The sequence below is a fragment of the Eulemur rufifrons genome, chromosome 2, assembly GCF_041146395.1.
Source record: "Eulemur rufifrons isolate Redbay chromosome 2, OSU_ERuf_1, whole genome shotgun sequence".
NCBI classification, from domain to species: domain Eukaryota; kingdom Metazoa; phylum Chordata; class Mammalia; order Primates; family Lemuridae; genus Eulemur; species Eulemur rufifrons.
Window position 1 is genome coordinate 89,227,069 of NC_090984.1, and position 25,341 is coordinate 89,252,409.

General features: G+C 36.4%; 1 protein-coding gene across 1 annotated transcript in view; it reads left to right on the forward strand.

Moving 5' to 3' along the window:
• Positions 1–25,341, forward strand: part of LRRC9 (leucine rich repeat containing 9) — a 104,433-nt gene that overhangs the window by 64,612 nt on the left and 14,480 nt on the right. Inside the window, exons 22-27 of the mRNA XM_069465013.1 lie at positions 1,208–1,330; positions 6,762–6,892; positions 8,972–9,080; positions 10,055–10,194; positions 18,067–18,203; positions 23,503–23,720. Coding sequence (XP_069321114.1) covers positions 1,208–1,330; positions 6,762–6,892; positions 8,972–9,080; positions 10,055–10,194; positions 18,067–18,203; positions 23,503–23,720 — 858 coding nt within the window. The remainder of the gene's footprint in view (positions 1–1,207; positions 1,331–6,761; positions 6,893–8,971; positions 9,081–10,054; positions 10,195–18,066; positions 18,204–23,502; positions 23,721–25,341) is intronic.

The following is a 25,341-nucleotide window of genomic DNA, read 5'->3' on the forward strand; positions in this document are numbered from 1 at the left end:
TAAAATGCATTTGCATTCAACTTATGTATATATACATATATATGTGTGTGTAACCATAATGCCCCCAATTTGATAACCTTATGGGGTAACTGTTTTTAAAATATTCAAATAAAATACCCAAACCGATGCCTCCTAACCTGGTGCCTTCTTCAATATTTCCAAGTAGTCCCCAACCTGGTTGGAGAGTAGGATTCTTTAACATTCTCCTGTTCTCAGTACAATTCTTCATTATCTCTCACTGTTCTTACCAGTGGCCCAAACTCAAGTCACCTTTGCTCAGATTTGCTTTCTTTAATTCTCCCAAAGAAACCACTAATTCAAGGTTACTGTGTAACAGAATTTATTAAAGGTTTGAACAAAATAGAGGGTTTCTACTACACAGAATAGGAATTTATTTCAAATGTAATGTGTGACTTCATTGTCTCTAAAGTTCAATGACCATTTCCTAACACTGTGCGTCTTACATAGGCCTTTCCTTTTGCTGATACCATATTGCTAGAACTGTATCTCCTACTAAAAACTTGTGTCCACTTCCTATCTTTCCTTCTCCCTATCCTTTCCCCCCAATATAACTACTACTTCTAGAGCTATAGAGGCAACCTAATCAACAACAATTTCAGCAATAAAATCAGCCATTTTACAATATTATGCACAGTAGCTTTATTCAGTCCTGTCTTAACCTCTCCCTTCCATACCTACTCAGGACCCTTCCTTCACAACAAAGCCATATCAAACTGGTCTAATAAGAAAGCACATTTTCCCTTAAGATGAATTCTGCTACCCTTCAAAAGGTAGAAGCACTTCAGTTTTATCCCTTTTCAAATGGCAGTGTCTTTTACTCCTGTTATATCTGTATACACATATACATAACATTTAATAGGCCATAATTCCATAAACAAAGCGTATTGTCTTAAACATAGCAAAGTTCCCTCTAAACCCTTACCACTGGTAGATATTTGGCACCAGTATCCTAAAAGGGATTCTGATCATATAATATAGACCATTGAAATATTGTATAAAATTATGCCTTAGTGGTCTAAAAGGGTAACCTTTGCATTTAAAAGTACAGTCAAAAGCATTCAAATCCTGTGAAATGATAGATAATTCAAATATTAAAATTAAAGGATGGTTAACCTCTTAAAGAAAATAAAACTTAATGGAGTGCTTTAAATATACATGTATAAAATATGTATTTTTATTACCTTAGGGTTTATGCAACTTGGTCATTCTAGACATGTGTGGAAATGTTGTTGTATGGAATCAAGAAAACTACCGGTTGTTTGTAATATTTCATCTTCCAGAACTGAAAGCTTTGGATGGAATCTCAATTGTAAGTTGTTTTATGACTTAGAGCATTTAGTTCAAGCTGCATATTCACATATGCATATGCTATAATCATTTTGAACACTGCTTTATCATTAGCATGATACCCAAACACACTATGCCTATTAAAATCCACGTCTCCAAAGCTCATTTTAGATTACATCCAGGTTTTAAATTTTTCTCATCTGGCCAATTCTTAATTGTCTGAATTGAGGTGGAAGGGGAAGGAAGATGCTGCTTATGGCTGAACCCACTGAATTCAGTGCCTAAAAAGTAAAGAGCACAATTTTATGAGACAGGATAGAAAAACTATGCTCTGGGGCCCTACCATCCTCTTGGACCTAAAAACAGCTTCCTATTTTCTGGAAAAATATAATTGTTAATAATTAAGAAAAATATATTCCAACCAACAAGTGTAGTGAGCTGTAAAGAAAAGTAGACACAGAACTTAGGACCGAATGTGAAAGCAACATTTGGAGACTTGAATTCTATAACAAGCAAGTTCATACAGGGCTCCAGATTTCCACGTAACAGGGTAAGTACGTGAAAAATGTGCAAAGAATAAAAGGTTTCCCTGTGTAATGTTGCCTAGCTCCCATCAGACAATAAAACTCATTATATTTTCTAGAAAATTGAAAGACAATTCATGATTATTTGGTACTCTGAGGTACACTGAAAAGATTACTAAGCCCAGCCCTACTTTTTTCAGGCCCCTCCCAAGAATGGAGATTAAAACATTCTCACTCCAACATATACAAGTTCCCTAGATTCTTGTATGCTGGGTTTTATTTATTAACAGTTGTTAGCTTTCATTGAGGGATATTTTAAAAATAGTCTTACAAATCTAGTATTGCATATACTCTAAAGATGTTGAGGGTTTTATCTTTTCTATTTCTCTATGCCCTCATTTGCAGGGCCACGTGAGAAAGTACTTTTAGAAATCAGTGTAGGAAAAACATTTTCCCCTGAGGAAGAGTTATGTTCTGCTCTCTTATAATGAGTATTATTTAATTACTTTTCTTTTCACTTTGACTACCTCAAAACTCAGGGCCAAATTTATGAAATTAAAAACCTATAGGTTCTTATGGTCTGTCCTAGGGTCTCTAACCCTAGTTTTTATCTATTCTAATTTACATTGTTCCTGGTCTTGATTTTCATTATGTATGATTTGAATTTTACTATTTGATTATGTGTGTTTCCTGTAAGCTGCCACAAGTTCTTTGTGAAATGAAGCAGAATATAGATATATGAATTAATAATGGGACATGAAGACTAGACTGAAGAATTTAGACTTTAAATGAGAGATAATAGGAATGCATTGGATTTGAAAGACAAGGAAAAGGAAGAGTAAAAGATGTCTACAAGGTTTGAGTCTATACCTATAAAAGATATCATAACAGAATATGAGTACAGGAAGAAAATCAATTTTCAGGAATAAGATGATTAGTATTGGACACGGAGTTTTATATGACAGTAGATCATCTGACTTGCGATGTCAAGCAGGCAGTTGAAATTATAGGACTAAATTTAGGTATGAAAATTTACTTTACACTTGTGTAGACTTAGAACTAATTTGAAGAGAGTTGATAGTTAAAACCAAAAGCAGACATATGATTGTCTAAGGAAAGAGAATAGAGAAAGTAAAGAAATCTAAGTGAGGATTTAATACTTTTATACTTATGAAACATAGGAAAAGCAGCTATGAAAAGTGGGTGCACAGGGAGGTAAACGAGCAATATAATCCTACAGTGTTTGAGATGTAAATGGACTTGAGAAATGACATAGTCTAAATCCTTTATTTTATGGATGAGCACAGAGAACTTTAGAGAAGTTACATGACTGTGACTCTTCAATGGTAAATCATGCACAGCTGAGCCTCATTCTCTGTCCAAACTCTCATAAAATCACATTGCCTTCTTTGGAGTAGGAGTAGAAACCAAGGAAGGACAGAGATTATGAAGAGCCAAAGAGCAGTCTGGGTAGTTGTGTTTTCATTTTATCTCCTCTTCCCACATACTCCTATTTTTAAAAGTTTATTTTTTACATTTAGAATACATACTCTCAATTCAGATATGAAGTTTTAATGGAGTAGGATAAAAGAAGGCAGTTTGAGTAAAAACAGAATGACATCAGTTTTATTTAAGTCAAGGTCAAGCCATTTGACTAAAATAGGTTGACAAACTATGGCCCCTGGGCCAAATGTGGCCTGCCACCTGTTTTTGTAAATAAAATCTTACTGGAACACATCCATGCCTCTTTGTTTATATATAGTCTATGACTGCTTTTACACTACAATGGCAAAATTAAATAGTTGTAACAGAGAACCTGTCGTCCACAAAGCCTAAAATATTGACTGACTTTTTACAGAAAAAGTTTGTCAACTCCCAATTTAGAAGGACACTAATCCAATGTATGAAAAATGCAAAAGCTACAGTATTTCTAAAGCTGAGTTAATGTTTTTTAAACTTATTTTGAGATTGTATTATTTGGGATTCAACCAGAAAAGCAGAGCTAGTATGAGATACATATATATATGTATCTTAATAATTGTCGGGGCTCCCTAAGCAAGTCCAAAATCCATAGGTCAGGCCATCAGGAAGGGAAGATTGTGGGCAGGTTGGAACTCAAAGGCATGAAACAAAGCTTCTGTTCATAGGTGGAATTTCTTAAGGAAAATTCTTTCTTTCAGGAAGCCTTAGCTCTGCTTTTAAGGCCTTGTAATTGCTTGAATCAGTTCCATCCAGATTTTCCACGATCTCCTAATTGGAAGTCAGCAAATTAGGAGCTTTAATTATATCTGCAAAATACATTCACAGCAACACCTAGATTACTTTGATATAATAACTGGAGGCTGTAGCCTCACATATTTTGCATCTCTGTTGTTTGGTGCATACACATTTTGGATTGTTACCTCTTCTTGGTGGATTGACCCTTTTATCAGTATGTAATGTCTTACTCTGTCTCTGATAATTTTCTTTGAAGTGTACTTTATCCGCGGTTAATGTAGCCATTCCTTCTTTCTTTTAATTAATGTTTGTGTGGTAACTTGTGCCATCCTTTTACTTTTGACCTGCATCTGTCACTGTATTTGAAGTGAGTTTCTTGTTGATAACATACAGTTGGATCACGTTTTTTAACTACTGCTAATTTCTACCTTTGAATTGATGAATGAAGACTATTTACATTTAATATAGTTATTGACATATTAGGGCTTAACTCTGCCATTTTATTTTTTTATTTTATGTTTGTTTCCTCTGTTTATCTTTTTTCTGTTTTCTTTTTCATGCCTTCCTATGGGGCTACTTGAACAATTTTTAGAATTCTATTTTTATTTATCTATAGTTTTTAGTGTATCTCTTCATTTAGATTTTTTAATGGTTATTCTAGGTGTTACAATATATATACATAACTTATTATAGTCCACTGGTGTTGACATTTTTACCAGTTTGAGTGAAGTGTAGAAATCTTACTTGCCTTTAAGTCTATTTCTCCTCCCGTTTATAATTGTCTTAAATATTTCCTCCATATATATTAAGAACCACATCAGACAATATTATACTTTTTTACTTCAACCAAACTGAGATAATTCAGAAAACTCAAGAGAAGAAAAGTTTATTTTTTTCCTGCTTAAAAAACTTCTTTAGCCATCTTTTACGGTAGGTCTGCTGGTGACAATTTGTTTAGATTTTTTCCATCTTGATTTCCCCTTTCATTTCTGAATGATAATTTCTGTGGATATAAGATTCTGGGTTGACATTTTGCTTTCACCAAAATGTTGTGTCACATCCTCTGATTTCCATGGCTTCTAATTCGAAAGCTACTGTCATTCAAATTGTTTTCCCCTTATGGGTAAAATTTCATTCCTCTCTCAATGCTTTCATGATTTTTCTCTGTCATTAGTTTTCAGAAATTTGATTATGATGTGTCCTCCCATGGATTTGGGGGCTGGGGTTTGGGGTTTGCTCAGCTTCTTGAATCTGTAAGTTTATGTCTTTTGCCAAATTTGGGTGATTTTCAGCTATTATTTCTTCAAATACTTGTTCAGCCCTCCCCCCATTTCTCCTCTACTTCTATGAATCCAGTGATACCAACATTAAATCTTTTGTTATGGTCCCACAAGTCCAGGATATGATCTGTCTTGGTAAGGTGAGGCTCATGTTTTTAAAGTCTGTTTTCTCTCTTTTGTTCATATTGGGTAATTTCTATTGTTCATTCTTCAAGTTCACTGATTTTTTATTCTCTTCATTCTGCTATTGAGCACATTTGTTTCAAATATGTTTGTAATTGCTTGTTGAAGCATTTTTGTGATGGCTGCTTTAAAATCCTTGCCAGGTAATTAATAATATCTGTGCCATTTCAGAGTTGGTGCCTGTTGATTGCCTTTTCATATTCAAATTGAGATTTTCTTGGTTCTTAGCATGATGATAGATTTTTCTATTTTATTCTGGACATTTTGAGTATTGTGTTATAGACTGTGGATCTGATTTAAATCTTCTATTTTAGCAAGCCTCCCTTGATGCTACACCTGTGAGAAGATGGGGCACCTCTTTGTTGCTGTCAGGTGGGAGGTAGAAGTCCAAGTTCCTCCACTTGGCCTCTGTTAACAACCCAGAGGTGTGTTTCATTAACTGCTAGACTTGGGAAGGAGTTCATTCTTCTCACCATTGATTCACTCTGGCCAGGATGGGGAGAGAGGAGCTCTTTGATACTGTTCCCCATAGATCTTCACTGATTCATCCTGGCTAGGAGAGGCAGAAGTGCCTCATTAATGCTCCACAGACATCTATCTCATTACCAGGTGGAAGTGGGAAACCAGGATTCCCATGTGGTCTTCAGTAAAACGTGTGGGAGGGGGGCATGGGGGGTACGGGAGTGCATTACTGCTGGGAAGGGATCAAAGTTCAGGCTCAAACTCAGCTAAGTGGATGATGGAGGAGTGCCTTGTTACAGAGGGGCTAAGGTGGAAGTCTAAGCAGCCCATTCTGCTTTTACTGGTGGGGCTGGAGTTGGGGCCACAGTTTATTATGTGGGGTTTAGCTGGAGTAGACATGTATTGTCTAAAAGTTTTCTATTTTGCTAGGCTTCTTTTTTTCTGATCTTTTGACTAGAGAAAGCAGGCTTTTTTTGTGGACTTTGTCTTGTTTTCTTTTGTTGATATTTCTGAGTTCCTGGCTTCTCCAGCACCCACTCTGGCATGTATGGGGCAAAAAGAAAATCCAGGGTATCATTCCTCAAGTCCCACGGTCCCCAGCTGGTTGCTTTCTTCTTTGCACCTTGCAGTACTTTTATGTTTGTCTTATATATAATGTGTAGAGGTTTTAGCTGTACTTAGCAGATGAAATAGGGAGAAAGGAGTCTACCCCATTTTACCTGAAACCAGAGAATTAATGTGATTTAGTCATCTGTAAGGACATTATTTTCTAAATGTCTTCATACAGGAACCACCAGAGACTGAGAATGCAAAAGATTTGTTTGGTGGCAGACTAACTTCTGACATGATTGCAGAACGACAAGGACATTCCACTTTCACCCAAATGCAAGAACTAAATTGGACTTCATCATCTATCAGGTACAATCATTTTTATTATATGCTTCTTGACATTATAATCAAATATGTAATTAAAATTTTTCTGAAGTTCATATATTCACATATCTTATTTAAATATAACCAACAATTCAGAAAATCATCTACCCTACTTCAGTATCTCATACTAACTTTGCCACCCTTTAAATGCATTAATAATTTTTATTATCAGAGACTGATTTAACATGTCATAAATTTTTCTCAGACTTTGTTTCTCTTTTCTTTCAGAACCAAGTTTTTAAAGTTAGAACATACTAGATTTGCTCCTCACATTTTATCACTCTAATCCAATGCAATCTTATTTCTACTGCCACATTTCTGTGATACTATTCTCACAAATGTCATCATTGTCCTCCTGGTTAACAAACACAGTGGATTGTTTTTAGTTCTTATCTAACTTGACCTCTCTGAGTCATATGAGAATGTTGACTCCTCCTTCCTTGTACTTCTTATCTCTTTTTCCTCCTGTAATTTCATATTTTCAATTTTTCTGTAAACTTCTTCAGTTTTCTTTATGAGTTCTTACTGTCTGGTGTTGTCCTAACCTGAATATTTAGTTGCTCTCTGGATAGCACCTAGGCAACAACATCTGCCTGCTGTTGCCCAGGCCAAAAAAATCTGAGAAAAATCTTAGTCATTTCTTTCTTTTCTTTGCCCTACATTTTGAATCATCACCAAGTTCTTCAATATGTCTTACTCCTCCTTTCTGCAGTCATAGCCATTGGCCTAGGTTGGCAATTTTTTATTGTTTGTCTTATATAAACCTTCCTTGAAAACCCATCTAATATGCATACTGTCTTCTAAGATGCAAGTTTTATCAGATTACTTCCCCTTTCAACATTGTTCAGTAGCTTTCCATTATTTACAAAAGAAAATTTAAAATTCCTTTGTGTGACATAGAAGACCCTTAATTACAGATCCATTTTTATCTCTTGTAATCCTTATCTTTACTGCCCATGACAATTTACACTTCAGAAATTCTGAAATATTCTAGTTACTGAGTCTCAATCATAAGATGCTGTTTCATGTTTCATATTTCATGTTTGTTTCTGCCTCTGTTTGTGCCTGTTGTACTGCCTGGAACTCTTTTCTCCCAATTTGCCCGACAAATACCTACAAGTGTCATCTCAATATTTTTCTTCTCTGTGATGTCATCCTTGACTTCCTTAAATAGGTTTTCTTTCCCTGAAATTCCATTACACCTAATCCTAGTATTGCATTTTTCATCTTTATTTTAGTTTTTCTGGCTCCTACTTCTTGAGGGCAGAAATAATTTCTTTTGTATTTGTTGTAGTCATTCCAAACACACTTTGTCTGCACTTAGGAAATACTAATGAAAATATGTTGAGTGAATGAATGGCTTATTAATGGATAAAATTATATCATAATTATAACTTCAAGTTTAGGATTTATTTAAGGAAGTGAACAGGGAAAGGTGATTTGCTATTATTCTCTTCTCTGTTAAGGCTCAAATGAAGGTAGAACAGTTATATAGCTAGGCACTAGGAATCAAGCATTCTCTTTAATTACCAAAAAATTCTTACAAGGTGGAATGCAATAATAGTTTTCAGGATATCCCACAGAAAACTCTCTTTTCAAAGACCTTACCTGCATTTCTTTTGCTTTCCCATCTCTAACCCTCTCCTGGCATTTCAGAAATAACCTACTTCACGTATACCCTCTGAAGTTTATAACATGAGCATCTTATGATTTACTGTATCAATTTCACTATGATTTCATGAACATGTATGTGAATTTATAAAGAATTTGGAGATGTTTATTTTATATGATTTTTATGATAGTGCTATGTTTATGTGGCAACAGATGTGTTTTTGAAAGCAATCAAATTCTATATCATTTTCTTACATATGTGCCCAACAAAAATGTGTATTTAGCTGATAATTTGACCCATACATTTCACATTAAAGGCAATTATTTTTCAGAGAATTTGTCAGATGAGATTTTTTTCATGCCTTTGCAGATTGTACATGGAATAACTCACCCTTTCCTATATTTTTCCTATCCTATTAAAATAATAACTATGTTTGCTTTGTCTAAATTCAGAACTGTGGATTTGATTCCAGTTGATCAGTTTAGAAATGTGTGTAATGTGAATCTACAGAACAATAATCTTACCTCATTTAGTGGATTAATCTATCTGCCTAATGTGAAGGTGAGTCACTCACAAATTTTTTTTTTTAATTTCAAGCTTTTCAAATGCAAGTTGTTATCGTTTTTACTTTGGACTAAAATGTATTTCCATGTTATTAAAGTAGAGAAATTATTCTTGAAAGTTTTTTGTTGTTGTTGTTGTGCTTTTTACTAAGAAAGAAAAAGTATTACCTTCCAAAGTTATTTTGGTTTGACTTCAGTTTTCTGTCATTGTTTTACCTGCTGTAAATTTTATTCTGCAGTAGGAGATAGGATGGAAGGCTGCCTCTATAGTGAGCAGGTATGGAATGAAGTTGAAGATACTAAGGTTCTTAAAGCAGCCTCATTGCCTCCTTTCCTATTGCCTTGACTCAGGCATCTACTAAGGCTGTTTAAACATAGGGAAACCCTTAGTCTCTTCCACTAAGGGGTTATTTTATCCCCAGTTGGGCTTGGAGAAATCAGGAGTGCAGATTGAGAAAGTTGAGTAGCTTTCTAGGATCTCCATTATTTTATCTGAAATGCTGTAATTTCCCAGCATGTCAGATAATCAAAAATACATTCAGGCCAGATGCAATGGCTTAACCCTGTACTCCTAGCTCTTTGGGAGGCCAAGGTGGGAGGATAATCTGAGGCCAGGAGTTCAAGACCAGCCTAGGCAACATACCAAGACCTTATCTCCATAAAACAAGTTTAAAAATTAGCCAGGCATGGTGGCACGTGTCTGTAGTCCCAGATACTTGGGATGCTGAGGCAGGAGGATTGCTTGAGCCCAGGAGTTTGAGATTGCAGTGAGCTATGCACTGTAGCCCAGGTAAGAGAGCAAAACTCTGTCTCAAAAACAAATTCAAAAATAAATCCAAATAATTTTGGATATAAAAATTTGTTATTTTTAACATTAATATGTTATTAAATTATATGGTATATTACATATTTTATCCATACCATTTTTAACAGTTTCTAGGATGTCTGATTAGTCAGATATTCTTTCTGTAGGTCTTATGCCTCAACTATAATCATATTGAATCAATCATGCCCAGAGTAAAGCCTCAGACTCATTTAACCAACAGACAACTACTCTACCAGAAAGTGGCTTCAAGTGGTTATGGACAGCAAGGAACTTCAAAAACAAACAGGTACTATCCTTGATTTTTACAATTACAAATAATTTTGGCTGGGAATTTAAAAAGCAGTTAATTCCCTGCCCTCCTGATTGCAAGCCCACAGCCATCACCATTTCAAGAGTTTAATGAACCATGCCCCACCCTCAGCCTGAGTTCAAGGTAACATGGCTGCAGCTGCCACCTAGCCACGAATGGAAAGGGGAGACCAAGTTTTCCTAATCACATTTGGACAATACCATCACCTTGTTACAGGCAGCTATGGGACTGCAGACTAGCCTGCCCAATCCATTGCAGCTACCAGTAATACTAATACAGACCAGTTGGGTCCTCGTGGATGGCTTCACCATCACTACCACCTCACACTGCACACCAGCTTGCTCTGGGGCTTGAGAACCTGCCCACACACCACACACCTGCCCTCTGCTTCAACTACTAGTTTCTGAGCAAGCCTCCTCCTAAAGGCCCAAGAATTGGCCCCACAGGATGCACTAACACCATTGCCAGCATAATCTGCCCTGGGTCCTAAAATCAGGCATACTTAGCCCACTGCTTCCGCCACTGGGGCCCAAAGACTGGCTCATCTTACATTCAAGTCCCCAGAAAAACTTCACCACAGCCTCAACTAATAACTGTTCCCTAAGCCACCCAGGAAATCACAGATACCACTGACCCTAAGGATAAGTGGTATCTGCCTAAGAAACCATGCAAAGACCACACGACTGCAGGCACCCAAAATCAAAGCCAAAGTGTCCTATTCAACCAACAACATATATACATCTTCAGGGAAAAATTCTCCCCTTCAAAAATAATTCAAAAAAAATAGAACAAGTGACTACCACATCGTATGCTCAGATATCAATGGAAAGACATAGGAAACATGAAAAATCAAGAAAATATGACACCACCAGAACACTAAAACAATTTTTTTCCAGTAACAGATCTCAATCAAAAAGAATTCCTCATAATGCCAGATAAAGGATTCCAAATACTGATTCTACAGAAGCTCAATGAGATGCAAGAAAAAACACTACAAAGAAATCAGAAAATCAATTTAGGATATGAATGAGAATTTACCAAGTAGATAGATATCTTTTCTTTTTTTTTTTTTTTTTTTGAGACAGAGTCTCACTCTTGTTGCCCGGGCTAGAGTGAGTGCCATGGCGTCAGCCTAGCTCACAGCAATCTCAAACTCCTGGGCTCAAGCAATCCTTCTGCCTCAGCCTCCCGAGTAGCTGGGACTACAGGCAGGCGCCACCATGCCCGGCTAATTTTTTCTGTATATTTTTAGTTGGCCAGATAATTTCTTTCTATTTTTTTAGTAGAGATGGGGTCTCGCTCTTGCTCAGGCTGGTCTCGAACTCCTGAGCGCAAACGATCCACCCACCTCGGCCTCCCAGAGTGCTAGGATTACAGGTATGAGCCACCATGCCCTGCCAGACATCTTAAAAAAGACAAAAAAAAAAAAAAGAAATTCTGGAGCTGAAAAATTAAGGAAATACAGAACACATTGAAACAAAAACATGTTAAACCAAGAAAGAATCTGAGAACATGAAGACAGGTATTTTGAAATAACCCAGTCAAACAAAAATAAGTAAAAAAGAATGAGCAAAGCATTCAAAATGTCTAGGACTACATAAAGTGACTGAACTTACAAATTGTCAGTATTCCCAAGTGAGAAGAGAGATCAAAAAGTTTAGAAACCTAATTTAAGGAAATAATCAATGAAAACTTCCCAAGACTAGCAAGGGAGTTAGACAGTCAGATACAGGAGGCCCAATGATTCCCCAGGCAAATACACTGCAAAAAGGACTTCACCATAGCATACTATAATCAGAATAACTAAAGTCAAAAGCAAAAGAGAGAATTTTAAAATTAGCAAGGGAAAAGTGTCTAGTGACTTATAAAGGAAGCCCCATCAGACTAACAGCGAACCTCTCAGCAGAAACCTTTTAGCCAGAAGACAATGAGCTGGCATTTTCAAAATACTGAAAGAAAAAAAAAACTGTCAGCCAAGAATTTCATATCCCAACAGAGTAAGCTTCATAAAGAAGCTTCATAAAGAAGAAGAAAGTCTTTCCCAGACAAGCAAATGCTGTTAGAATTTGTCACCACTATATAGTCATATAGGAAATGCTCACAGGAGCCTTAAACATGGGAATAAAAGGTCAATATTCACCATCATGAAAACACATAAAATATAAAACTCATAGGTGCTATAAAGCAATCAAAGGAGGAAGAGAAAAGAATTAAATGGTAACATGACAGAAGTACAGCAAACCACAAACAAAAAAAGAGAAAGAATTTATAAAACAACTTGAAATCAACTAACAATATGACAGAAACAAAGCTTTACATATCAATATTGATCTTGAACATAAATGAATTAAATGTTCCAGTTAAAAGATACAGACTGGCAGAATGGATAAAGAAAGGTGATCCAACTATATGTTCTTACAAGAAACTTACCTTACCCATAAAGACACATACAGACTGAAAGTAAAGGACTGGAAAAAGATATTCCATGCAAACACAAATTAAAAGCAAGCAGGTGGAGCTATACTTATATCAGATAAAACAGACTTTAAACCAAAAACAGTTAAAGACAAAGAAGGTCATTATATAATGATAAAGGGATCAATTCAGCAAGAGGATATAATGATCATAAATATATATGCACCCTACATTGGAGCACCTAGATTCACAAAACAAATATTATCAGACCTAAAGAAAGATATAGACAGCAACACAATAATAGTGGGGCACTTCAGCATCCCACTCACAGAACTAAACTGATATCAAGACAGAAAATCGGCCGGGCGCGGTGGCTCACGCCTGTAATCCTAGCACTCTGGGAGGCCGAGGCGGGTGGATCGCTCAAGGTCAGGAGTTCGAGACCAGCCTGAGCAAGAGCGAGACCCCGTCTCTACTAAAAATAGAAAGAAATTATATGGACAACTAAAATATATATAGAAAAAATTAGCCGGGCATGGTGGCGCGTGCCTGTAGTCCCAGCTACTCGGGAGGCTGAGGCAGTAGGATCGCTTGAGCCCAGGAGTTTGAGGTTGCTGTGAGCTAGGCTGACGCCATGGCACTCACTCTAGCCCGGGCAACAAAGTGAGACTCTGTCTCAAAAACAAAAAAAAAAAAAAAAAAAAAAGACAGAAAATCAATAAAGAAACGTTGGACTTAAATTGGACTTTAGAGCAAATGGACTTAACAGACATTTACAGAACATTCCACCCAACAACTACAGAATATACATTCTTTTCATCAGCACATGGAACATTCTCCAAGATAGACCACATTTTAGGCCACAAAACAAATCTTAACAAATTTTTAAAAATCTAAATATCAAGTAGCTTTTCAGACCAGAGTAGAATAAAGCTAGAAATCTGTACAAAGAGGAACTTCAGAAACTATACAAATACATGGAAATTAATCAACATGCCCCTGAACAATCACTAGGTCAACAAAGAAAATGAAAATTTAAAACTTTTTCAAAACAAATGAAAGTACAACATAACAAAACCTATGGGATACAGGAAAAGCAGTGCTAAGAGAGAAGTTTATAGCATTAAATGCCTACATCAAAAAAGTAAAATGATCACAAATTAACAACCTAACATTGTACCTCAGGGAACTAGAAACAAGAACAAACCAAACCCAAAGTTAGCAGGAAAAAAGAAATGACAAAGATCAGAACAGAACTAAACAGAGACCAAAAAAGGATCAACGAAATGAAAAGTTGGTTCTTCAGACAGATAGACAAAATTGATAAACCATGGGCTAGACTAACCAAGAAAAAAGGAGATACAATCCAAATAAACACAATCAGAAGTGAAAAAGGAGACAACTGATTCCACAGAAATACAAAAGATTATCAGAGACTATTACGAACAACTATACAAACTCACGAAATAGAAACTCTAGAGTAAATGGATGAATTCCTGAAAGTGTACAACCTCCCAAGATTGAACCACGAAGAAACAGAACTCCTGAATGGACCAATAATGAGTAATGAGATTAAATCAGTAATAAGAAAATTTCCCACCAATAAAGAAGCTCAGGACCTGATGGATTCACAGCCGAATTCTACCAGACATACAAAGAAGAACTGGTGCCAATCCTACTGAAACTGTTCCACAAGATCAAGAAGGAGGGAATCCTCCCTAATTCATTCTACAAAGCCAGTATCACCTTGATACTAAACCCAGGAAAGGATTCAACAAAAAAGAAAATTACAGACCATTATCTCTGATGAACATGGACATAAAAATCCTCAACAAAATACTAGCCAACCAAAATCAATAGCACATCAAAAGGATAATTCATTATGATCAAGTGGGTTTCATCCCATGGATGCAAGATGGCTTAACATATACAAGTTAATAAATATAATTCACCACATAAACAGAATTAAAAAACAAAAACCATATAATCATCCCACTAGATCCAGAAAAAGCATTCAATAAAATCTAGCTTCCCTTCATGATAAAAACTCTCAAAAAACTCAGCATAGAAGGAACACACCCCAAAATAACAAAAGCCATATATGACACACAGTCAATATTATACTGAATGGGGAAAAGTTGAAAGCATTTCCCTTAAGTACTGGAACAAGACAAGGGTGCTCACTTTCACCACTTCTATTAATATTCAGCATAGTACTAAAAGTCCTAGACAGAGCAGTCAAGCAAGAGAAAGAAATAAAGAGCATCCACATTGGAAAAAAGGAAGTCAAATTATCTCTGTTTGCTTATGATATGATTTTTTACCTAGAAAACCCTAAGAACTCCTCCAAAAGACTCCTATATTTGATAAATGAATTCAGCAAAGTCTCAGGTTATACAATCGACATACAAAAATTAATAGCATCCACAATGACTAGGCTGAGAACCAAATCAGTAACTCAATCCAATTTACAATAGCTGCAAAAAACCCAGTAAAATATCTAGGAATAAATTTAACCAAGGAGGTGAAAGATTTCTATAAGGAGAATTACAAATCACTAATGAAAGAAATCATAGATGGCACACACCAATGGAAAAACCTCCCATGCTCATGGATCAGAAGAATCAATATTGTTAAAATGACTGTATTGCCCAAAGCAATCTACAGATTCAATTAAATTCTTATCAAAATACCAATGTCATTTTTCACAGAATTAGAAAAAAACAATTATAAAATTCATATGGAACCAGAAAATTGCCCAAATAGCCAAAGCAATCTAAGCAAAAAGAACATTATAAGTCTACAGTAACCAAAACAGCATGGTATTGGCATAAAAGTAGACATGTAGATCAATGGAACAGAATAGAGAACCCAGAAATAAAACCATATACCTACATACAACTGATCTTTGAGAAAGCAGACAAAAAGAAGACTGGGGAAAGGACACACTATTCAATAAATGGTTCTGGGAAAACTGAATAGCCATATACAGAATAATGAAACTGGATCCCTATCTCTCATCACATATAAAAATTAACTCAAGATGGATTAAAGACTTAAATGTAAGATCTGAAACAATAAAAATCCTAGAAGAAAACCTTGGAAAAACTCTTCTGGTGATAGGCCTAGGCAAAAAATTTATGACTAAGACCCCAAAAGCCAATGCAATAAGAACAAAAAAATAGACAAATGGTACTTAATTAAACTAAAAAAACTTCTGCACAGCAAAAGAAATAATCAAAAAAGTAAACAGATAACCTATAGAACGGGAGAAAATATTTGCAAACTACATGTCTGACGAAGGACTAAGATCCAGAAGGATAAGATAGAAGGAACTCAAACAACTCAACAAGAAAAAGGAAAAAAAAAAAAAACATTAAATAGTGGGCAAATGACATGAATAGGTATTTTTCAAAAGATATACATATGGCCAATAAACATGAAAAAATGCTAAACATCACTAATTATCAGGAAAATACAAATTAATAGAACCACAACAAGAAGATGTTACTCTAATTAGAATGGCCCTTATTAAAAAAATCAAAAAACAATAGCTGTTGGCATGGATGTGGTGAAAATGGAACACTTACACACTATTGGTGGAAATATAAATTAGTACAGCCTCTATGGAGATCAGTATGGAGATTTCTCAAAGACTAAAAGTAGATCTACCATTCAATTCTGTATTCCTACTACTGGGTATCTACCCAGAGGAAAAGAAATCAGTGTATCAAAAAGATACCTGTACTTGTATGTTTATCATGGCACAATTCACAATAACAGAGATATGGAATCAACCTAAATACCCATCAACTGATGAGTGGATAAAGAAAATGTGGGTGTGTGTGCATGTGTGTGTGTATGTATGTATCATGGAGTACTACTCAGCGATAAAAAAGAATGAAAGAATGTCTTTTGCAGCAACTTGGATGGAACTGGAGGCCATCATCCTAAGTGAAGTAACTCAGGAACAGAAAAGTAAATGCCACATGTTCTCATCTATAAGTGGGAGCTAAACTATGGCTATACAAGGGCACACAAGAGTGGTATAATGGATATTGGAGACTCAGAAAGAGGGACTGTGGGAGGGGCTGCAGGATGAAAAATTATCTATGGGATACAAGGTACACTGCTTGGGTGATGAGCTTACCTAAAGGCCATACTCCACCACTATGCAGTACACTATACAATATGTACATGTAACAGAACTCGACTTGTACCCCCTAAATCTATTAAAATAAAAATAAAAAATTTTAAAAACCATTTTGCTAGGTGAAAGAAGGCAAACAAAGAAGACCACATATTATATGACTTCATTGTATAAAATATCCAAAATAGACAAATTCACAGATAGTAGGTTAATGTTTTCCTAGAGCTGGGTGGGGAGAGGGTGTAAGGGGATGGGAGGTGATAGCTAAAGGGTAAGAGATTTCCCTTTGGGCTGATGAAAATATTCTGGAATTAGCAGTGTTAAGTGTACAACTTTGTGAATATACTAAAAAACTCTGAATTGTATGCTTTGAAATGGTATGTGAATCATATCTCAAGAAAATATAAATAAGGTTTGGTCACCATAGACCCAGTTCAACCAATGCAGAAGTACATAAAGGTGAGAGTAAGTATCTGCAAGTCCTTTCCTCTTGACTCTAAACCTATACTTCCATATTCTGCTTTGTGATGCTTCCACTAGGACTTTACACTCATTTCTCACTAAAGGGAGACTGTATTAAATCTATTGATTAATTTGGGAGAATTGCCATTTTAGTAATCTCGAATGTTCTAATCCATGAACATGGACTATATGTCACTTTATTTAGATATTCCTTAATTTCTCTCATCAATGTTTTATAGATTTCTCTATATAAATTTGGCAATTCTTTTGGTAAACTTATTCTGAAGTGTTTTATTCCTTTTTATACTATTGTGAACAGAATTGTTTTCTTAATTTCATTTTCAGATTATTTATTACTGGTATGTAGAAATTCAATTAATTTTTACATATTAATCTTTTATCCTATGACGTTGCTGAACTCATTTATTAATTCAGTTTTTTGGTGGATCCCTTAGGATTTTTTAAATACAGGATCATGTCATGTGAGAATAAAAGAATAAAGACAGTTTTACTTATTCTTCTCCAATTTGGATGCCTTTCTTTTTTCTTTTTCTTGCCTGATTGCATTAGATATTGCTTTTCATTATAACACTTTATGTACTTTTTTATTCTTTACCATATAAAAATATTTTAAAAAATTAAAAGTATTATTATATAAAACATAGAGACTACATGTTATAGATTAATTCTGATATATTAATAAATTCATTGTTTTCTTTTTTATTAACTTCAATTTATAGTAAAAACATACCATATTGTCTTTTTATGATATAGCTGGTTTGAAATTAAGTTATGGCCTCAAACCTACCTATGTGTTTCAGAGATACAATGTGCAGTGAAAATTTGCCTCCAATAATGCACAGTTTAGAAGTTCTTCATTTGGGCTACAATGGAATTTGTAATTTAATCCAGCTACAACTTAACAGACTGAGAAATTTAAAATTCCTCTTTCTACAGGGTGAGTAGAAACACTGTTAATGTCTAAGTCTTTATTACTTAGACTTTATTTAAAAGTGACAGCATCTTCATGTTTTGATAAGCAAATATAAGCACCAATGTTTACTCAAACAGATTTATTGCCAAAAATAGTATAGTAATCACAAATGGATTTTTCTTGGGTTATTTATATATTTCTAAAAACTATTTGTAAAGAAAAATACAATATTCTGGGGTATATACAGTATTATATTATAATTTACTTTTATATCATATTCAACTTAAAAAATAATGAAAAGTAACCAGTAATTCACAAGTATTTATTAAATCCAGAGTTATGCTAAGTACTATGAAAGATATGGAAGTACTATATTACTGTAATTATATATAATTGAGATCCTTGATCTAAAGTAGTTTAAGATCTGCCTGTGGGGAAGTACTGAGACAAAGATGAATTAAGTTCTACTTAATGTGTTACTAAATTAAGTGCAATAGAAGTTCAGAGAAAAGAGAAATTGAACAATTAACTCCTCTACATATCTAGGAGTCTTTGAAGGATTGATAGAATTTAGACTGAAAGTCTACTGAGAGCTTTGCCGGCAGAGGGAGGAGGAGAAGAGTCACAGGGCATGATTGTAGTGTCTGTGGCCAGTTCTTGGAAAGGGACTAACCTGGTGAGAACAAAGAATATGCAGTTCTCTGAGAGAATTATTAAGCTTCTAAACATGATCAACTTTATAGATAATACTCATTTTGATATTTTATTTAGTTTAATTTTAAGTAAGCCTCATTATTCTATAGTAATATTTTTTATTTTGTGGAATAGTGAAGAATTGAAGTTGAAAATATAGAGAAAAACTGAATTATGGAAAGCCAGGAGGAGAAATTTGGACAGTATGTAGTCAATGATAGATAGGAACTATAAATTTTTAGAAAAGTGGTATGAGAAAACACAGGGTTAGAACATTAGTCTAACAATAATTATTTGGTGACAGAGGAGAAAGGCTGGGAGATCCATCAATGAGATATATGGGGAGATATTTGGATAGTTGATTTTAGTAACTTTTTTCTGAAAGGCTTTTCTAGACCGTATCTTTTAAAAACTTAATGCATCTTTTTTGCCTATCAAAGGTACTTGTGATTTGGATCAAGAACATGTAGACTTAGCCTTAAAAAAACAAGAAATTGAATACAATGACAGATCTTTTAAAAGATACGTTGACATACAAAAAAAGCTGACAACCTATCCCTGGAAGGTCTATTTTAATCTAATAATGAAAAGAAGGAATTTGTTCTGTTGCTGTGGCTAGCATGGCAAATCAGAAAAGGGAAGCCTTATGCAGGAAGTGAGGCAGTTTACTCTGACAATAATGGCTGATGTTTATGGAGGCATTGGGCAAGATGTTTATCTATATAGATTACCTAATCTTCACAGCAACCCCGCATGGTAAGTATTATCATATGTATTTTACCAAAAAAGAAATCGAGGTTTAGTGCAGTTGAATAATTTTGTTGTTGAAACCGCAAGAGGATTTCAGTCTAGATCCAGTTACTCGTCGCACAAAGATCCAATTATTGAGACAATGAGGTTGCCAAGGAAGAAAGGAATTTTTTAATATGAAGGACATCTTGTCAGGAGAACTGGAGAAGCTGCCTCAAGTCCATCTCTCCAACTAATGGAGATCATGGGCTTTTAAAGGAGGGACCATGTGCCTTGGGGCAGGTTGTGGTGTAACTAAAAATGGACTACATGCGTTGGGGGCAGATTGTTAGTATGTTAGTTCACTTCACATGATCCCATATTTCTCTAAGTGATTATTCATTTTTTTATATATATTTTTTATTCTTATTTCAGCATATTGTGGGGGTACAAAAGTTTAGGTTACATATATAGCCCTTGCCCCTTCCCCCTGAATCAGAGCTTCAAACGTGTCCATCCCCTAGACAGTGCGCATCGCACTCATTATGTATGTATACACTCATCCCCTCCCCCACCCACATCTGCCCGACATCGGATCAATGTTATTCCTAAATGTGCTCTTGGGTGATGATCAGTGAAACCAATTTGATGGTGAGTACATGTGGTGCTTATTTTCTTCTCTGCCTCTTTGAATAACTGGGTTAGCTCAAAGCCTTGCTTCAAGTTCTGAGATTCTTCTCCTTGGTTTATTGAAGCTATCTGCTGTGTTTGGAAATTCCCTAAATAATTCTTTCTTTTCCTTAAGTTTTATTTTCCCCTTAAGTTTTATTTTATCCATTCTCATGTTGTCTTGTTCTTTAGCAACTTGTTCATTGATTTCCTGAGTTTTTTTTGTTTTGTTTTGTTTTGTTTTTTACTTTTTGTTGGTTTTCAACTTCCTTTTCAATTCCATTCATCTTATTTGCCATCCATATTCTGAATTCCATTTTTGTCATTTTGGCAATTTCCTTGTGGTTGGAGTGCACTACTATAGCTGTGGTCCCTTGGGGGTGTCAAACTCTTCTGCTTTTTCATATTGCCAGGGTTCTTTTGCTGATTTCTTCTCATCTGAATCGTCTTTTCTCTACTCAGGGCTAATAGGCATGCAGGGCACCTGATCTCCTTTGCTGAGAACGCCCGCTCTTGTTTAATTAGAAGAATGGGGACGTCCCTAGCGGCACTTTTTTCCTACTCTGAAGTATTGATTCAGCAGGAGACGAGCATATCCACCAAAAGCCTATAGGGCAGCTGTTCTGTTTTGTCCTATTCACCTGAGATTGCCACAGTTCAAGCCAGCACTGGATGATCTTTGTGCAGAGTGGTGGGTTGTTCCCCCAGATTGCTGTAGGAAGTTCAAATTGAACCCTCTCCACGAAGGCTTGTGTTGTGAGGATTGCTTTGCCTGGGCTCTCCCCACAGAGGTGACAATGACATATCTAACACAGTTGTTGTGGGTGCACAGGCTGTGGGTATTTGCTCAAACCAGGTCCTGGTGTAATGGTGGCTTGAGCCTGGCGTTCCCTGGCAGAGCATTGGACCTCAGGGCAGTTCCATTAGCCCAGCAGCAGTGGTGGAGACTCAGGGTTGGGGTCTTGGGGTCCATGTGCAACTCTGTAATTTCAGGGGAGGTATCTGGGCCTCCTGGCAGCTCTGGAGCCACAGGGAAGGGCCTCAGTCTTCAGCATGAAAGCCTCAGAGCCGGAACTAGGGCCTGTGAAATTGGGGCTGTACAGGCTGTTCCAAACTTGGACACGAAGGCAGGGCTGCACAGGCAGCAGACTGTTGCGCCAGGTTGAGGACTGTGGAGGCCAAGTTGCATGGGCGGGGCTTGGTTCCAGCGGCCCAGGGACCATGGAATTCTCCCCACCCCACCCCCAGTTCCCACTGAAGCAGTTACTCAAAGCTTCCCAGATCAAGCCCGTAGCACCAGAGGCAACGCCTCTGCTCAGATCCTTCCATGCTGGAGGGGAGGGGCACTTGGCTCCCAGTCACAGGGTACAGCTCAGGGGAGCATCTGCTCAGTCTGCTCCCTCCCCAGCCTGGTGGAGGTGATGTGAAGGCTACTGCCGCAAACCTGAGTCCTGTGCAGACCTGGCACCGTGCACCTGAGAGCTCAGGATGATGTTCAGCTGCAGAAACCCAGGATCGGCAACCACCAGATCCTTACTGCACTTGTTCTCCTGTGCAATGACTCTGCACAGACTCTAGGCAGCTCCCCATTCACTCCAGATGAGCATAGCATCCCAGCATTCTGTCCTTCTAATCTTTCTCAAATGTAGATACCTCCCCACAGATCCCTTCAATGTTGTCAAATGAATCATCCTGTTACTTTCTCTTTCACTGTGAGTGTCCTGCATCACTTTTCTGGGGTTTCACAATGTTCCTTCTGAGAATAGCTATCTGCCTGCAATTTACTATCTTTTCCTTGAGAGTGGCGTGCTTGCGGACTGCTTCTAGTGTGCCATCTTCCCTAAGCTCCTCTTCTTATAAGGACACCAGTCGTATTGAATTAGGATTCACCTCAATTACCTCATTTAATCTTACTTACCTCTTTAAAGACCCTATCTCCAAATACAGTCACATTCTGAGGTACTGAAGGTTAGGACTTTAACATATAAATTTGAGGGGTGTGTTAGTTTGCACTAGTATAAAGAAAATACCTGAAGCTGAATAATTTATAAAGAAAGAGGTTTATTTGGCTCACAGTTCTGCAGACTGTACAGAACTGCTTCTGGTGAGAGCTTCAGGGAGCTTTTAATCTAGGTGGAAGGGAAAGGGGAGCAGGCACATCACATGGCTAGAGAAGGAGAAACGGGGAGGAAGTGCCGCTAGGCTCTTTCAAACAACCAGCTCTCACGTGAACTAACAAAGTGAGAATTCACTCATTATGGCAGGGAGGGCACCAAGCCACTCATGAGGGATCCACCTTCATAACCCAAACACCTCCCACCAGGCCCCACCTCCAACACTGGGGATCAAATTTCAACATGAGATTTGGAGGGGCCAGACATGTAAAGCATGTCACATGGGGATTACAATTCAGCCCATAATAAACAAGGAGGATGGATATTGAATTAAATATTGTATGACATACCAGAAAGATCATTGAGCCTAAAGTGTAAAAGGTCTAAGTTAGGCCTGATGTTGCTACTTTGAGTGAGTCACTTAATTTCTCTGACCTTAAATTTTTTGATTATTAAAGAGATAATATCTTCCCTGTTGCATTTTGAGACTCTAATAGAAAATACTGTACATATAAAAGCATTTTGTAAATTGAAGCATCGTCTTCTCATATAAGTTATTTATATTTATAAAGCTACTGATAGCTACAGTAGAGAGAAATCATAGGTTATAAAGAAGAGTTTAGTGTTTTAAAGCATGAGATGAATTCTAATTTGTTTAATATAGCTGCAGTGCAAAAATATACTGACAAAGAACAGCATAATTAATGTGTATTCTTCCAACTTAACAATTTTAAGAAATAATTAGCTATACTGTTAGAAAAACCATTAGAATAACTGATATATTCAGCATATCTTCTTTTGCAGCACTTTTATATATCTACTTTTGTCAAAACCAACTATTTTAGCATGTAATTAAACAGACAGATTAGTTCAATTCAGTACATTGTGTACATCATCACCTCCTAATCTTTCAAACACAAAGGAGAAACTTTAACAAATACTACTGATGATGATGCTACCTTCCTGTAAATTACATTTCAATATATCTCTTTGGAAATAAGTTTTTTTAGTACCTTTTTTAAAAAAAATCGTTTGATAAAAATATTTAAATGAAGGTAGATAACCTTTAACTTGGGGAGCCTGGGTCGCCTGATATATCATGACTTATGTTTTTTTAGGGAATGAAATCAGTCAAGTTGAAGGGCTTGACAACTTAATAGTCCTTCAGGAATTGGTAGTGGACCATAACCGCATCAGAGCATTTAATGACAGTGCTTTTGCCAAACCAAGTTCTTTGTTGGCACTTCACCTGGAGGAGAACAGACTACGAGAGCTGAGCAAATTACAACCTTTGGTAAAACTAGAGAAACTCTTCCTAGGATATAATAAAATCCAGGTAACATTATTTTGTTTTTTGTTATGAGATTTGCAAGCCTTAATTCCTCTGAGCTATGAACATAAAGCTTCAAACACAGCAATTAAAATTTTGCTAGTGTGCTATTTACCATTTATATACCATGCATATTTCAAGGTATACAAATACTCTCTGATGTAGAGATGTCCACCTTGCTTCTAGGCTTATAAACTGGACAAATCCACATGCCCCTACCCACTAATAAAGGTTAGCTCTAAATGTTCTAAGGCTCTTCTCATCAGTTCTCTCTGAGAGATCTCATTTGTTCCTTGACTGCTGTTGGTCCGAGTTGTTTCTGTGTCTCAATTCCAGACATCCTCTGGCCCTTTAAACTTGACATATGTACTTGATCTACCTGGCATTTGAATTGGTTTCCTTTAATGGACTTTGACTTGGTTTTAATATTACATCTCTCCCCACTCAAGGCTTCCTTAGATAGGCTCCTACCTTAGTTTTATCTGCTCAGAATTCAACCGGTTGCTTTGTGGCCACTGCCCCACCTAACCCTGCTCAGACTCTCTCCTAAGATATTATACAATTAAGAGAGTTGAAGATATAACCTTATACAACTCTCACATTTCTCTCAGAATTTCAGTAATTATCTGTTAGCCCTATTACCCACTTTACTATTCCTGCCTATACCTCTAAGACAGCCTCAAAGATAGACTCAACTGTAAACTAACCGCCTGTGCCCCAAGGGCAAGGACCGAGTCTAACTTGTCCTCATTTGTATCAGTATATAGCACAGTACTTGGTACATAGTAGATACTCAATAAAGATTTGTTTGTGGCTTATTTCCTAGAGTTCAGGAAGCCTTTTCTGGGATGATATAAAAGCCCTGTACAAGGTTAGAAGGAAATCATAAGCAGTGCCCCTTTCTACATAGCAACTAGGGAATGTACATACAAAAAAAAAAAAAATAGTATACAACTAATTAATCCAGATTCAAACATTCTTCTGAGAAAAGTCTGCCAAACTGGCAATGATTCTTTCAAAGCTTTATCCAGAAGAAATCTAAATTAGGAAAATTTAGATTCTGGGGAAAAGCTTTCCAGTGGTAGCAACTGAGCTAAGGATTTAACACAAAGGATTGTAGAATCAGACTTATACTCGTTAGGGATCTTACCTGGTATCAAACTTTTCTAATAATGTCAAGGATACACAGGACCTAGGACATTCTTAGTGGTTTTTCAGGTCTTTCCTTCACATATCTCACACACAGCTTTTAGCTTAGCACAAAAGATGAAGTTTTCAAGTGAGATTTTTGGGGTGATCTTACATAGCAGGAGAGTTACATTTATGAAACATCTCCATATTATACTTGAACTTATGTAGGGAGCCATGCCTTATAATTCTATAGATTCTAGGGGTGTTTTGTTTTGTTTTGTTTTTTGCTATAAGAGTCCTTAACCAAGGAGATCTGCTAACAGAATACCATAAATAAGGACCATCTTCTCAGCAAATATTGCTCTATTTGACAGGATATTCAGTTACCAGCATCCTTACAAGAACAGACCAGGTAACCTGCTTTTCCCCAGGAGTGTCCCTGCCCTACCTCCTACCTCCCTATCCCTCTTAAGGAAATGAACAGATGGAAGATCAG